This window comes from Oryza glaberrima, chromosome 10 (genome assembly GCF_000147395.1).
Source record: "Oryza glaberrima chromosome 10, OglaRS2, whole genome shotgun sequence".
Lineage (NCBI taxonomy): Eukaryota > Viridiplantae > Streptophyta > Magnoliopsida > Poales > Poaceae > Oryza > Oryza glaberrima.
The window spans coordinates 14,129,424-14,143,294 of record NC_068335.1 but is presented as its reverse complement, the minus strand read 5'-3'; the positions used below and the strand labels follow the sequence as shown (position 1 = coordinate 14,143,294).

Below are 13,871 nucleotides of genomic sequence, written 5' to 3'. Positions count from 1 at the left end.
ATAGTTAAGTTCTCTTGTTTAAGATGTAATCCGTCTATAGCATCTATTTTGTTTTCTTACAGTGTTAAAATGTTTATCTTAAGAGCGTTAAAACTGTGAAATCTGAGAAATTTTGATTTTCCCTCAACTGTTGCCGCTATTCCAAATCATAAATATACTTAATACTTAGCACATGTCAGATCACCAGGTATAAACCACTGGCACAGATGGCACAGACAAATTCATTTCATCACCAACATGATACTAACTAACTGCATTCACATGTCATGGAAGAATTTGTAGGTTTTGACATCAAGTGCGATCGCTCTGACGGCGCCGATGCATGCCAGAGCTCCGACAATGGAGAACAAGACAGCGACAGCGGAGGTGATCACCTTCACAGCATGGCGTAATCCTGGGTTTTCAGGTAACTTCCCGGCCTTCAGAAATGCCAGTGCAGGTAGCACAAAGTCCAGAGGGGTGAAGCCAACAGCTCCACAGACTGACACAAAGTCCCCAAAGAATGGCATTGCTGCAGAGATGAGGGTGATCACCACCATGTATGCAGAGGTATACACCAGCCTCCACATCCTTGCTCTGTAGCCTGCGTCTTTCGCCTGAATCCGCTGTTCAAATTGCGCGAATGTCGGCCTGCAGTATATCTTGGTGAAGATTTACAGTTACTGGATAGTCTGTCAGAGTGAAAATTGTGAAAAAAAAAGAGGTTACTGGTGTGTTACCTGAAAGCAACCAGTGATCTGAATGACTGCAAATAGATTTGCCATCACAATTGTCCATCTTGGAAAAGTCAGGGAGGACAGGATGTAGGGCTGTACTCCTGAGCCAAATGCCCAGTACCCACTGAATGCCAGGGTCCAGTAGGACATGACGATGATCGAGTACGCCGTTGACACACCTTTGTACATGTTCATCCTCACCGGTTCTCGCACAGAGCTCTGAATTTCAGTGAAGTTTTGGAGTTGAGTGGACACTGACAGCATGAATCTCAGCATAATATCAGATATTCACCTGAATTTCTGGCAGCATTGCATCCCCGAATGAGAATGCTATTGTGCCCAGTGCATTGAAGGCTCTGAAGATCTTTGATGCAGCGCTTCCTTGCAGACTGTAATCAACTTCCTTCCGATCAATCCGATGCCCTGCATTAGGAAATTCATTCTGTTCATTCTTCCACATCTTCAATTTCCAGAAATCTTCAGTCTGAAAAGTGAAGATATGACCAGATTTTACCATCATAAATGGTGACACCAATGGCTGTCCCTGCAAATCCAATGGTGCTAGCGGTGCAGGCAGCATTGACCCACCGGAGTGAGTGGATGTCAGGAAGCTGGGAGAGTAACAGCTCGAATGCGCCGAAGAGAATGATGAACTGTTGCAGGGTCATGGCGCCATCATCAGTGGTGTGGTAGTGCTTGTACACAGCCTTGAGGCTGCTCCCAGCTGCAATCTGGATTGCAATGTTGTTTCCAATTGATGCCACTTGCTGGAAGAACGACACATACCAGTAACCCCAGGGACCTTCAGACAAAAGCACAGATTTTTACCATCACTTGAGGTAAATTTGCAACAATTTCTGCACTGCTAAGTATATTACTGTTACAAGTAGATCATCAAAAGTAAATATTTATGGTGAAGAATCTGTAATCCCATTTACTATCTTTTGGCAACTCTTTTCCTGCTAGGCTGCTACTCAGAAATCTTCTTGTGACACAGTACAGTAAGATCAAAAGTACAATTTTGTCGTGACAAAAAAAATGGTGATGAGTACTAACCAAAGATGCTCTTTGCAAGAAGCTTGTAGCTGGTGTGCTTGTCTCCATTCCACTGCCACAATGAGGCAACAACCAGGCTAGAACACCATGTAACTAGTGTTCCTGTGACCAAGCTACAAACACCTGTGCTCAAACAACAGTTAGCTAATTACAAATTACTCAAATCAAACAGAAGAAAAAATCATGCATGCATATGAACTGAGAAACTTTCTGTTCATGGCATTTCAGGCAACAGAGCAGGAGAAGCTCAAATATCAGAGAATCCATGGAGAGGATGAAACAGGATGAGTAAAGAAGCACCAACCAAGAGGCCAGCCAAGGGAGGCAAGAGCAAACGGGAGGGGAGCATAGGCCGCCGGCGTGGCGATCGTCGTCGCCACGTGGAACGCCGCGTGCCTCCACGTGCCTCTACCTCCTGTCTCCGCCGCCGCCTTCTCGATGTCGGCGCCACCGCCCTCCTCCGGCGTGCCACCTCTCGCCGGCGACATGTGGAAGTACGGTAATGCTATTACTCGCTCACTAGCACCACCCTTTCATGGCTTTCTTGGAAAGCAAAGCTGCTTGTATATATCTTATCAGTCTATACCAACTTATACATGGGAGAAGATTCAGACTTTCAGAGTGGCACAAGAAGAAGGAAGGCACTCCGATTAGCTCATGTCATATCACATCCTGAATTGGCCAAAACGCTGTCTTGAGAGAGAAGAGAAAGGCCAGACCACACAATTTTGGAAATGGAATACTCTTAAACAAGCAAAAGCTAGAAGACTATATTCCTATGCAAACATGAGGTTAAGAGTAATAATGTGGGAGATTTGCTCCAGTCAAACAAAAAGTATCTCAAGGTACCGGTACTTCACGGTACCAAATTGTCCGTTTCCGATCGTTGGATCGGCGTGGTGTACCGGTACCTTGAGGTACTTTTTGTTGGACTGTAGCAAATTTCACAGTGTGGATAAAGAAATCAACCATGTGTTACGTGAAGTGGCATTTTTGTGATGGTTATTTTAAACTCAAGGCCGGCATGCATTTGGGACAAAATAGGCAAGCTTGCAATTTTAAATCTAAATAAATGCAAAGTCAGCTCGTGTGCGGGAATACAGGTTGTTCACGTTTTAGTACGAATTTGACTAGTTTTCTTATTATTATTGAAAAAATGTTCTAATTATTGGCTTTTGTTTTTTTCCTGGAAATACAGTATTGGCAAAGTGGATACTAATTTTTAATGTGAAATTAGTTGGATTCAGTTCGTCAAGAGAGTTATATATGACGAAGAGGACAGATAATCACTTAATCAGATGTGATGCAAATTGTACTTCAAAAATGCAATTTCAGTCAACTCTATGGAACAATTAAATAAACATAACATCCCCGCAAAAAAAAAAATAACAAAGAGAAGGAAACAGCGTTGAAATAAGAGAAGATAATAAAATGGAGGATGGATACAGTGCTGGAAAGAAAATATTTGGAGATGTTTTTTTTCCTACTACTTTATACAGTATCCTACTCTCTCCATGCCCATATAATTATCATCAACATTGGTCATATGTAAACTTTGGCCATTCTTATTTTTGCAACACATTTGTATATATATGAAAACATAAGATATTATCCAAGCATGTTGCATGCTAAACATAACCATACCACAATTTTCGTTCAACAAAAAAAAAACTTGGTAATTATCAAAGTTGCAACGATATTGGTCAACAGTGACTATTACTATCTCCATATTTTAATGTATGACGCCGTTGACTTTTTATCCAACGTTTGACCATTCGTTTTATTTAAAAAATTTATGTAACTATCATTTATTTCGTTGTGACTTGATTCGTCATCAAATATTCTTTTAAGCTGGACATAAATATTTTCATATTTGCATAAAACTTTTGAATAAAACAAATAGTCAAACGTTGATCGAAAAGTCAACGGCGTCATACATTAAAATACGAAGGGAGTAGTAAATAGGAACGGAGGGAGTAGATTGTTGAAATTTCCATGAGATATGCAGTCCAAAAGCTCGGGAGTTGAGACTAAATGGTCTGCAACAATATGCAAGATAAGGACGTAATTACTTCAAGCCGTGAAATTCAGATTTGGATCTTGACTTTTGGGCAACAATACAGAAAGGAATAAAAGCTCAAGTGGACTAGGTTCAATCTAAAATAGTAGTTTGCTAGTGGCGGATGACGAATTCCTGTGGAAATAACCGGCCACTCATATATGCCTGGGAAAATAGCACAAGAAAATCCCATTTGCAATTCTCTCATCAGGCATCACACAATCAGCAGGAATGGAAAAAGAAATTTAAACGTATGGAGAAAATTAATTGGATGAGGCAGAAAACCTTGCATTTCTGAAGCAAGGAGACATTGATTAATTTGATATGAACACTGTATATATTCTACTAGTTAAACTCCTCTTTTGCAAGAACCGCAAGCATCAGTTACATCTACAGTTACAAACTTGCTCCTAACAGCAATCACATCGATATAGAGGAGATGCCTTTGTCTGTTTCAGTAATTTACTGAAGCAGTGACAGAATTACAGCAACAGGGGGCCAGCCTGGTCAATGAAAACTTGAAGATTAGTACAAGGAATGGAAGTTTTTTTTGTCAGTGCATGCTCCTTTTCCTCATTTCAGATGATCTTTCACCGACATCGATTTCTAGACCTCTTCAATGCTGCTCTAACAAGAAGCACCATGAAGGTCTGTAGCACTACATGAGAAGAGCTGCAAGAAAAGGTTAGGCCAAAGTTGTCAATGATTTATGGTTAAGCAGAGCATTCATGGACAACATTTGCAATCCTATAATTAAATTATATAAAGAAATTGAATATCAAAGAAATGACAGGAGGGATTAATGTACTGAGAATAACGCAAACATAGCTAAAACCTGATGGTATTCAGCAATGGAGCAGAAAGAACCTAATCCAGATCCATCTTTTGACATACAGATGGGCCAGAATTATTAGTGTCACTTATCAGTGTATGAAAACACTTGCATTAATTTTGCATCAATTATGAATGTGCATTTCCTTGGTAGCTCCTACCATGGATATATTTCTAGAATCTTCTTTATATAGGCTTCTGTTTTATCAGGTTACATGTTTTTGGTAAATCAATTACTACCTCATAAAATGATAAAATCCTTCCGTTTTTTTTTCAAAATGTTAAGGAAACTTTAAAATAATAGCTCACTGCTATGAAATGGTACCTAGAATAATTATTACCTCATGACCAGAAGGTGTGAAATCAGGGGGAAAAACTATCTCTGAGTTGCAATTCTTCTCAACTCTAGTAAATGGCTGGCTATCTCCTGTACACACTGCAGTCCATCAGGGCTACACCTTAGGGAGTTTAACACATGCTTAAGAAACTTCTGATCAGCTTCAAGTGCCTGCAATCTCGTATGCAACAGTGAGACTTCATCCTTAAGATTTGCATCACTCGTTTTCCCATCCTCTGGATGAGAACAAGAACAGTTATCCTTATGGTTCTGAACAGATTTGTTTCCATCATCTTGCTGATCAGAAGTTGATTCACCATGCGTTGGTGAGCTCCCAAAATCAGCCCCTCCTATCAATCCCTCTTGATTAATTTTGGCATCGTCAGAAGCAAGTCTGTTTGTGGAGACGCAGAGCTTATCCTCCAATCTGCTTATCGATTCCAAAATATACGCCATTTCGTCTTCGAAACCCGACATGGTGTTCTTCGTGTAGCCCAAGTCATTCAAGACCTCAAACGGCATGTCTGTTTCATTCATTATGCCAGCGATATCATGTTTCCCGCCATTGAATTGTTCATTCTGGACTAGCCTCCTGAAGTTCTCAAGCTCAGCATCCATGTCAAGTAATTCTTTCTCCCTCTCCGTAAGCAAGTCGTGAAGATTCTGAATCGCTTCGTGGTCATGATCGGCCTGCTCTTCCATCATCCTCAGGTATTGCAGTGCCTCCATCTGCATTGCAGCCTTTTCCTCATGCAACTTATTGATCATGGCCATTGCTTGGCTAGCCGCGATCGCCGAAGCGCTACGTTCTTCCTCAAGCTCTTTGTAGAGAGCACTCATCGACTTCTTGTTGAGCTCAAGAAGCCGCTTCAGGTTCTCAGGAGAGCTCTCTCCCTCAACTTCATCAGCGAGGTTCGCATCCGATGGTTCTATCACAGAATAGTTCCTCTCGAGGGATGGCCTCCTGCCATTGGCATTGCTTTCATCGGTTTGCGCATTGATTCCGGGGCTAGGAGCTCCATCACTCCAAGAACTGTCAATGCCCCTTACAGTAGACATCTGTGAAAGGAATGCCTTCACTTCTTGCTGAGTGGTTGAATTGCTGTCCTTGGCAGAGATTATTTGTGATGGCCGAGGTGATGAAAGATTGGCCCTACTTATGAAACCGTTCTTTACGCTGCTGTTGCGATCGACGAAAACGCGCATAGGCACAGTAGATCCACTGGGTGCTAGCTTTGCAGTCCCAGCATTTCCAGAAGCGCCATTGTTCTTTGTGGATTGTTCATATGTTCGTGGTGAACTATCAGATTCATTCACCTCCTCAATACCCACCACAAAGGCTACAAAAAAAAAAAACACAATGGATTCACTCGGTGAACCTCTAAAAAGGATTCAGTTATAAGAGAATCTGAAGTACAGTAGTTCAGACAAGTGAACTTACCCTTATCTTTTGAATGATCTGCAGGGATTTGTTCCCGGTTGATCTCCCCAGAAACACTGGCAGTCTCAGAAATCCTATGCGCATTGCGCGCCTTGGTGAATGGCTCCGAACAGCAAGAACACAGCTGCCTGGATTTCGATCTCCTTGTGTCCACCACATCATTCGTTGCTACAGTGCATCTTTTGCAGAGATCATCACATTGTGCAAGATTGTTGTGGCTACTGCAGTATGCCAGAGATGATATCTCCGACCTATGCGCGGCGCAGACCAAATCCGAAGAGAACCATGGCTTCCCATGAAGGGCATGATCCATCCTTGTGCACAGGATGCATGGCATCTTGAGCTTGTGGATGCGCGCCAACCTCGTCGCCAGGTAGGATGCTCCTGCGGCCACATGGAGCAGGATGATCAAGCAAAGCTCGCTGCAAGCATAAGACAGCATGGACCAGAATCTCCTCCAGAAGTCCTGGGATCTCGCATGGTTTTTCGCAGCCATGGATGATCAATGTGCATCAAAAAAATCACATGAAAGGTTCCTCAATGCAGCTTCAAGGCAACCAAAATCACACTGCTGAATCTTGGTTTGATGATATGGGAGCAAATGTTGAATCTTGATTTGGTGCCAATGCAGATTGCAGCACCAAGAAAAGGTGATCTTCACAGGAAGCTGTTTGCTCAGAAGGTAAATGGATGGAGCGTTGGTGCTGCCAATGCCCACCTTTCTTGCAGAAAGACACCAATATCTGATTGTTCAGACAAAAAAAGGAGGAAAATATGAGCAAGGATCCAAAATTTTCACCAGTTATAACAGGGGAAAAACTCCTGAATAATCTTGAGAAGAAATTACTTGCAGCGCAATTGATTACATGTAACATCACAGCATTTTCACATTCATACAAAGATTGTTCCAATGATTTTTCAAGGAATTTTAAGAAATACATAACAGGGTGATTGAACATACCGATGCTGAATTTTTCTTTAGACCGAAAAGGCGTACAGATTTGTGTGGAAAATCTGAAGAAAGATTGGGGGAAAATGTGGTTCTTGGCAGGAAAGAGGAGGCAAAAGGGGTTCCTTCTCTCTCTCTCCCTCTCTACGCAGGGACGAAGAGAGGAGAGAGAAAGGAGGAACAGAATGGCTGCCTTGCTCTCCTCTAAACCCGGCATTTTCCCCTTGTAATGTCTGAAGTCTGAATGTCAGGCGAGAGATTCAAGCATGGCCACACATACAAAAATAGATCAATGCAAGCTATGCAACACCCAAGCATCCATTGACATGGCAGCAGCTTTTAACAGTCAGGTCACACATCAGCAGTTAACAAGGAATTAAAAGTGAATTTTAGTTTGTAGATAACATAATGCATGTTGTCATGTAATACAAACTGTCTCTCAAACATCTGAGGGCACATATCTTGTACATCACTTACCCTGAATCCACCAAAAAATTGTTGTCCTATACCATAATCTCAGACTTCTAACCCATGGATCAAGGTCTATTTCTAACTCATGGATCAGAGTCAATTTCTAACTCATGGATCAAAGTCTATGGCTAAAAGCCAAAGAAAAAGAAAATATTAGATACAAGTCTTGGGGGTTCAAAAAGGGGGCGCATATTAATCATCTGAGGATGGATATCAAAACTTTCTGGGAATGTACTCTCGCGGATTTCCTGTATTGCCGGTGTAGGGACTATGTGCAGAAAGAGAACTCTTGGGAACTCAGTAGGTCGCTTGCAGGCGAGGTTCTGTAAAACAGCTTGCTCTGCGAGTGAGTGAAGTAGTTGGAATATCTGGCTCTGGAGATCTCGGTGCTGGCAAATGTGATGGAATGAAGTCATAACTGTGATCAGGGGAAGCGGCAGCAGCTTCAGCCATGAAGTTCTGGAAAAGAAAACGATGGTCAGGAGAGTGGTAGGGCAACATTGATATTTTTAAGGCAAACGTACAAGCGTGGAATTCATCTTACAGCCTCAGGCTCTCAGCACAATAGTGGTAAAACTACAGAAACCAAGGTGCAATTCCAAAAAGCAAAAAGCAGTCCCGGTAGCAAGTGGTTGAACTTTCAAGGGTACTGAGCTGCTATTCAGGTCAAAGTTCATGCATATCAACGAAGAGTCTAGAACCTGATACACCAGGACAGCAACCAGCACCCTGATTTTCCATACAAGGACTGGGCTAGCGAGCATTAGATGAATAGCAATATGTGGTCTGTTTGCGGAAACATGGAATCTTATACAATTAATTAGCTGTCCAGTAGGTAAAATAAGATTGAAAACTAGATATTGAACTATATTTACAATAAAGGAAAAATTGGCTACTCTAGAACCAATTTTGCCTACAATAAATGGAAGCAATACCCACAAAAGAGAGGATTGCAGTCATGTTGTGTTTTTCATAAAACAGAAATAGAACCTTGTCTAAAAGTAAAGACCAGTTATGTCAACAGAAATGCAATGAACTTACTTAGACTAGTCATTTCATCAGAAGTAAGTACAACAACAACAACAAAATTATAAAAGCTGCTGCTACCTTTATCAACTGCTCTGCAATTTGAACATCTGTTGCAGCACTTCCAGTGATCTCAATAGACATTGCACTGTCATCAAGATCCTTTATCACGACGCTTGATCCGCTGGCTTGGCGAATGTAATCAATTCGTGCACCAGTTGGGCCAATTACCGCTTCAGCATAGAAAATTGGAACTTGCATCTTCATTATAACCTGCCAAGCAGCCCACCGTCCAAAAATGATAGTAAATAGTGTTGCGCAGACAATAAAAACATGTCAGCAAACAAGAAGTAAATAATGTTGACAGGACTAATTAAAACAAGTCAGCAAGAGTCTATGATAAAAACCATACAAACCTGAGAAGTGACTGCAGGAGATTGACTAGTTAACGAAGGCACAACCACATTTGGCAGTTCTTCTGGAGCGCATGCAGAAACACGGCAGTGTTGAAGGTTTTCGACATTAGTTGAAGGATACATCTTTAAGGATGGAGATACTTGCCATTTATATGCAGAAACAGCAGGAGATGGGGGTAGTTCAGTAGCAGGTGATGGAGATACCCTTGTTGGATGATCATCCCTTCCGTACAAAGATATCCCCGAGTGTGGATGTTTTTCCATTTTAGTTGATTGATATGTCTGCCTCAGCGGATGTGGATGTGCCTGTTTTCCATACACAGATATAAGGGAGCGTATTCTTTCAACAGTATCTGATCGACCAATTGGTGGAGTTGCTTCCCATCCATATGTATTCAGGTTGTTATGCAAACATAATTCCATTGGAGATGATAAATATGCTTCTGCTTCATGCCCATAATGTGGAGGTGTGACTGACCGATATCTCCCAAAAAATACTGGTGCTTCTTGTCTGTATTCAAATATGTCAGCATGTGTAAAGTTTTCCATTGGATACCTTGAATAACTAGTATCAGTCCATGGGTGTTCAAGTTGAAAAGCTTCAGCATATAGGGAGTAATAGCCTGGACTAGCTTCGTGCAGAAGGCCCTCATGATGGTCACTGTAGTGGAATGGGGGCATATCCACAGGTGAGATTGGAATAGACACCTGAAGAAAATCATTCCTCAGAATTAAATGTTGCGAGGACAAAAATGTACTGTGTCGGTATGCTCAATTGCTCATTAAATAACAAATGTTCAAAATAGTGGCAACTTACATGGGGGTCAAACAGTGGGATGACACTTCGATGAACCAGGTACTTTCTCAAATGACAAGCAACAAGTTCCAATGCTTGATGCACTCTTGCAGGCAGTCCCCAAATTTCAATAATCATATCATCTTCAAGTGCAACAGGTGGCAAGTCACCGTCTACATAGTCAAGACATGATGGAATGAGTACTTATTAAGATTATATATAGAAGGCTGTAAAGTGTACCAAATAATAGCAGTTTAATCTTGAAAGTAGTATTAGATACTGAAACTGCATATCACCAAATGGAACTAATATAATACCATTTAGGTCAATCATAACTGAAACTTTTGAATTTAAAATAAAAGTGCAACCCATTTTATCCAAATGATGGATGCAATGAAACCCATGCGTCATCGCATTAAACAGATGTTGCATTTTGTAGTTTTGATGAAGTCAGTGTCAAACGCAGAGCTAAAATTTAGAGGCGAGGAAGGGGGCGTGGAACAACACTAATAAAAAAATAGGATTCAGAAGGATGGTTTGCATATGTTTTACCAGATCACCATGGCATCAATGAGATTAAAATCCCTCCAAGATTTTATTTGTTGTTTCATACTGCCATTTGTGCAGGAAATATTGCTAATATCACTTGAGAAAAACTATGTAATTTAGTTTAGCCATATTTATGAATCTAGTAATAGATGAACGATAAATGCAAAATAATAATCAACGGATCAACTAAAATGCTACTCTGTATGTTGCAATGCCGTGGCCATTGCTTGGTTACTAGATAATTTGACCGTGAATACATAGCAGGCATGATGGGCTGAAAGCACTAGGCCCGGGGTCCCCACCTTCGCGCCCCCTGCTCCATCCGCCATGGATGAAGTCATGCTTAAAACTGTTTCTTTTCATTGCATCCATGGGCAATCATTGTGTTATTGTTGATATTGCTTGATAAATTCAAAGAAATAAGTTAATTAGTCACATAATTTTCATGCCATATCAGAATCCTTTAAGTGTAACCGACTCCTAGTTCATTATGTATATTAACTTCTCTGCTTGCTCTGTAACTATTTAAGTGAGTGACAAAAGAAAGAGAAAGATCAATTAATTCTTAAAATAATATGGTTGATCCTTTTATAGGATGGTCCCTAACAAGAATCTCTAATGAAAAAGGAAACAAACAATCTAATGGAATGGAAACATAGACAAAGATAGCAAGTAGGGATATCTAATCCACTAATTATCTCTCGCCAGTGGTCCGCTTTCAACGGATGTCATGTTGGACGGGCCGCATAAGTACGGAACACTGGCCATAACAAATACTTTCTTAACACATAAGAAAATATGGACACCTGACAACATGTACATAGCTACACGCAATATTAACTATTCCTGCATGAACATATTTTTTCACAGGTACAATCTCAGCTTATAATTAACCAGCAAAAACATGTTTGACAGAATATGCTGATGTAGTAGTCCATTTAATTCCTTGATGGGGCTAAAACATCACTGCATGCTTAAGAAATTTAGTTTCAATGCAGTAGAGTCACCAAGCAACATGAGTAACCGCGTGCTTCAGTAAGCTGAAATTCATGTAGCTTATAGATACACTAGTGCATCATCCAAAGACCCGCATCTGTATATATGGAGAGTTGGAGACCACTGATATCAAATTTATCAATAGAAGGAACTAGTGGTTCCAAGAGGTGCATCAAAGTAAGAAAGTTACCAATAACATGGATGTTGGTTTTAGAAGCTTTCTTGATATAATTAATCACTGAACCCTGATCGCCAATAAGGCTTGCTGCCTGTTCACTTGGTGTAAGAATCCGTGCCACAACTATATTGTTATATCTCACATCTAAACCATCATCATTGATTGTACACTCATATACTCTTAGTAGTGCATCAATAGCTGGAGGTTTTGGCTCATCAGGTTGTTCCTTTGCAAAAATGATTACCTTCCAATAAAAAAAATTGAAAGAAACAAAATTGAGGAAATTATTGAACTAAACATAAATGATGCCCATATTTTTATGAATCACAAGCTATTGCACAAATTATGTTGAAAAAGACCAACTTATATAAGAATCCAAAGTACAAAGACAAAAAAAAACAATATAGGAGGTTATATTTCAGTTACCACAAAAGCGATTGGAAGTCAACACAAGTAACATCGTAACAGGACAACATTCTAAAAGCAAAGAAAAACCATCTGCATCCAGGATAAGTACATTCTATAGTCCACTTCTGGTTTGCTAGTTGATACTTGATATGTTAGCCAGATCATGAATCATTCATACATTTCTCTGAAAGAAACCCCGCAGTATTGTTTGTGGCCAAATGCTATAAAATTTAATTGCAAGCACTCAATTAAGATCATCATTGCCAAAAAGAAAAAAAAATGCTAGCATACTGCAGGCAGAAAAGGAAACAGCATTCTAGTATAAATAGTAATGGGAAGTCAAGGATGATCAAGAAAAAAAATAATACTACTAAATGGAGAACTTACAGCTCGCTCTGCAGCAGCAAAGTGGCCACCTATTACTCGGACGCAGGCTTTTGTTTCCTCACACAGTCTTCTAAGCCTTTCTCCACTGTGACCAATTACTGCGCCAACTTTAGTTGCAGGAATCAGCATCCTGAAGACACTCGTTCCAGGCCAACCAGGATCCCTATTTTCGCCAGCCGAACAGTTGGTACCACCACACTCTTCATCATCTGTAGCGCCTTGTTCTACTATTCTCCAAATCACTTCATCCTCCTCTTGCCTTTTAGTTTTGCTAAAAGCTACAGTAACCTCTTTCTTATCACAATATGAATTCATCCCAGCATTCCTGGTAGCACTGAATCATCGAAAAGGATAAATAGTAATGAGAACAATCTGAATAGTGACATTCCTACAATTTAATGATGGAACCAAGTAAAATTTCCTGGCAAAATCCCATCGAATATCAACCCCGCAGTGAGCGACTCAAATCAAGAGCTCAATCAAGGCTTGCACACAGACGCAGTATAACAAGCCTCAATCACCGGGATCCTAACAGTCCCACAAACAAAGGAACTGTGTAATCTGAAGCTCAATCGCAGCAAAGAACAACCTGATCAGCTTAGCCCCTGGTACAGCTCTGCTCCCAAGTACTACCAAGTAGCATCATTGCGCATTGCCCGAAACGAAAACTCGAACCAAGCCCAACACGGTCACCAACGGAGAACAACTCGCTATAGCGACGCCGACGCATCAAAGCATACAAACAAGCAAACAAAAAAAAATGAATAAAACGAACCAACCCCCTTTAGTGCCTTAAGAACTCAGAGCGACACATATAACCCCATGGATTAGACCAACAAGCCGTACACCTCCCAGCTCGATACCCAAGTAAGTCCCCAACCCCGCGAAACCCAGCAGAAATGGGGCCGGCGATCCCCGCCCCGCGCGGCACCGGAGCACGGCCGCCGCCGCTGCTGCCGCATCGCTTGCATGCGCGCGAGCGGAGAAAAGGTAGGAGAGAGAGAGAGAGGAGGAGGAGGAGGAGGAGGAGGGGGAGAGAGCTAGGGACGCGGAGATCACCTTCGCGACGCACGGCGTCGGCGGCGGCGGCGGCGGCGCAATGGCGACGGCGACGCGGCGGGGGCGGAGCAAGGAGAGTGGGGTTTTGTGGGGGGAGGAGGAGGAGGAGGGGTTTTGATGGCCAGAGCGTGGAACGGAACGGAGGAATGAAACGGAAAAAAGAATAAATGGGCCGTGTTGGAAGTGGGCTTTCTAG

General features: G+C 41.5%; 3 protein-coding genes across 3 annotated transcripts; all 3 read right to left on the bottom strand.

Annotated features, from left to right (window-relative positions):
- Positions 1 to 5: 5 nt before the first annotated feature.
- Positions 6 to 2,980, bottom strand: LOC127752649 (GABA transporter 1-like). Its single transcript, XM_052278055.1, has 6 exons — positions 2,077 to 2,980; positions 1,773 to 1,895; positions 1,231 to 1,518; positions 1,009 to 1,139; positions 720 to 935; positions 6 to 641 (listed from the first exon to the last, which is right to left on the bottom strand). The coding sequence occupies exons 1-6, from the start codon at positions 2,258 to 2,260 to the stop codon at positions 258 to 260; spliced, it is 1,326 nt and encodes a 441-aa protein (XP_052134015.1). The 5' UTR covers positions 2,261 to 2,980; the 3' UTR covers positions 6 to 257.
- A 1,114-nt stretch (positions 2,981 to 4,094) lies between these two features.
- Positions 4,095 to 7,596, bottom strand: LOC127786255 (myosin-binding protein 1-like). Its single transcript, XM_052313592.1, has 4 exons — positions 7,402 to 7,596; positions 6,441 to 7,183; positions 5,004 to 6,339; positions 4,095 to 4,503 (listed from the first exon to the last, which is right to left on the bottom strand). Exons 2-3 carry the CDS (start codon positions 6,934 to 6,936, stop codon positions 5,039 to 5,041), a joined length of 1,797 nt encoding a protein of 598 aa, XP_052169552.1. The 5' UTR covers positions 6,937 to 7,183; positions 7,402 to 7,596; the 3' UTR covers positions 4,095 to 4,503; positions 5,004 to 5,038.
- Positions 7,597 to 7,745: 149 nt separating this feature from the next.
- On the bottom strand, positions 7,746 to 13,747 carry LOC127786063 (flowering locus K homology domain-like). Its single transcript, XM_052313388.1, has 7 exons — positions 13,676 to 13,747; positions 12,617 to 12,950; positions 11,834 to 12,065; positions 10,120 to 10,271; positions 9,303 to 10,010; positions 8,968 to 9,159; positions 7,746 to 8,319 (listed from the first exon to the last, which is right to left on the bottom strand). The coding sequence occupies exons 2-7, from the start codon at positions 12,929 to 12,931 to the stop codon at positions 8,158 to 8,160; spliced, it is 1,761 nt and encodes a 586-aa protein (XP_052169348.1). The 5' UTR covers positions 12,932 to 12,950; positions 13,676 to 13,747; the 3' UTR covers positions 7,746 to 8,157.
- Positions 13,748 to 13,871: the final 124 nt, after the last annotated feature.

Excerpts from the sequence above, each read along its gene's own strand:
- LOC127752649 (XM_052278055.1), bottom strand. The coding sequence starts at position 2,260 with ATGTCGCCGGCGAGAGGTGGCACGCCGGAGGAGGGCGGTGGCGCCGAC. Across the intron at positions 1,896-2,076 it reads CTCCCTTGGCTGGCCTCTTG|GTGTTTGTAGCTTGGTCACA; the intron begins GTTGGTGCTTCT and ends GTTTGAGCACAG. Across the intron at positions 642-719 it reads AGATCACTGGTTGCTTTCAG|ATATACTGCAGGCCGACATT; the intron begins GTAACACACCAG and ends ATCTTCACCAAG.
- LOC127786255 (XM_052313592.1), bottom strand. The coding sequence starts at position 6,936 with ATGGCTGCGAAAAACCATGCGAGATCCCAGGACTTCTGGAGGAGATTC. Across the intron at positions 6,340-6,440 it reads AGATCATTCAAAAGATAAGG|CCTTTGTGGTGGGTATTGAG; the intron begins GTAAGTTCACTT and ends TTTTTTTTGTAG.
- LOC127786063 (XM_052313388.1), bottom strand. The coding sequence starts at position 12,931 with ATGAATTCATATTGTGATAAGAAAGAGGTTACTGTAGCTTTTAGCAAA. Across the intron at positions 10,011-10,119 it reads TCCCACTGTTTGACCCCCAT|GTGTCTATTCCAATCTCACC; the intron begins GTAAGTTGCCAC and ends GATTTTCTTCAG. Across the intron at positions 8,320-8,967 it reads TTGCAGAGCAGTTGATAAAG|AACTTCATGGCTGAAGCTGC; the intron begins GTAGCAGCAGCT and ends TTTCTTTTCCAG.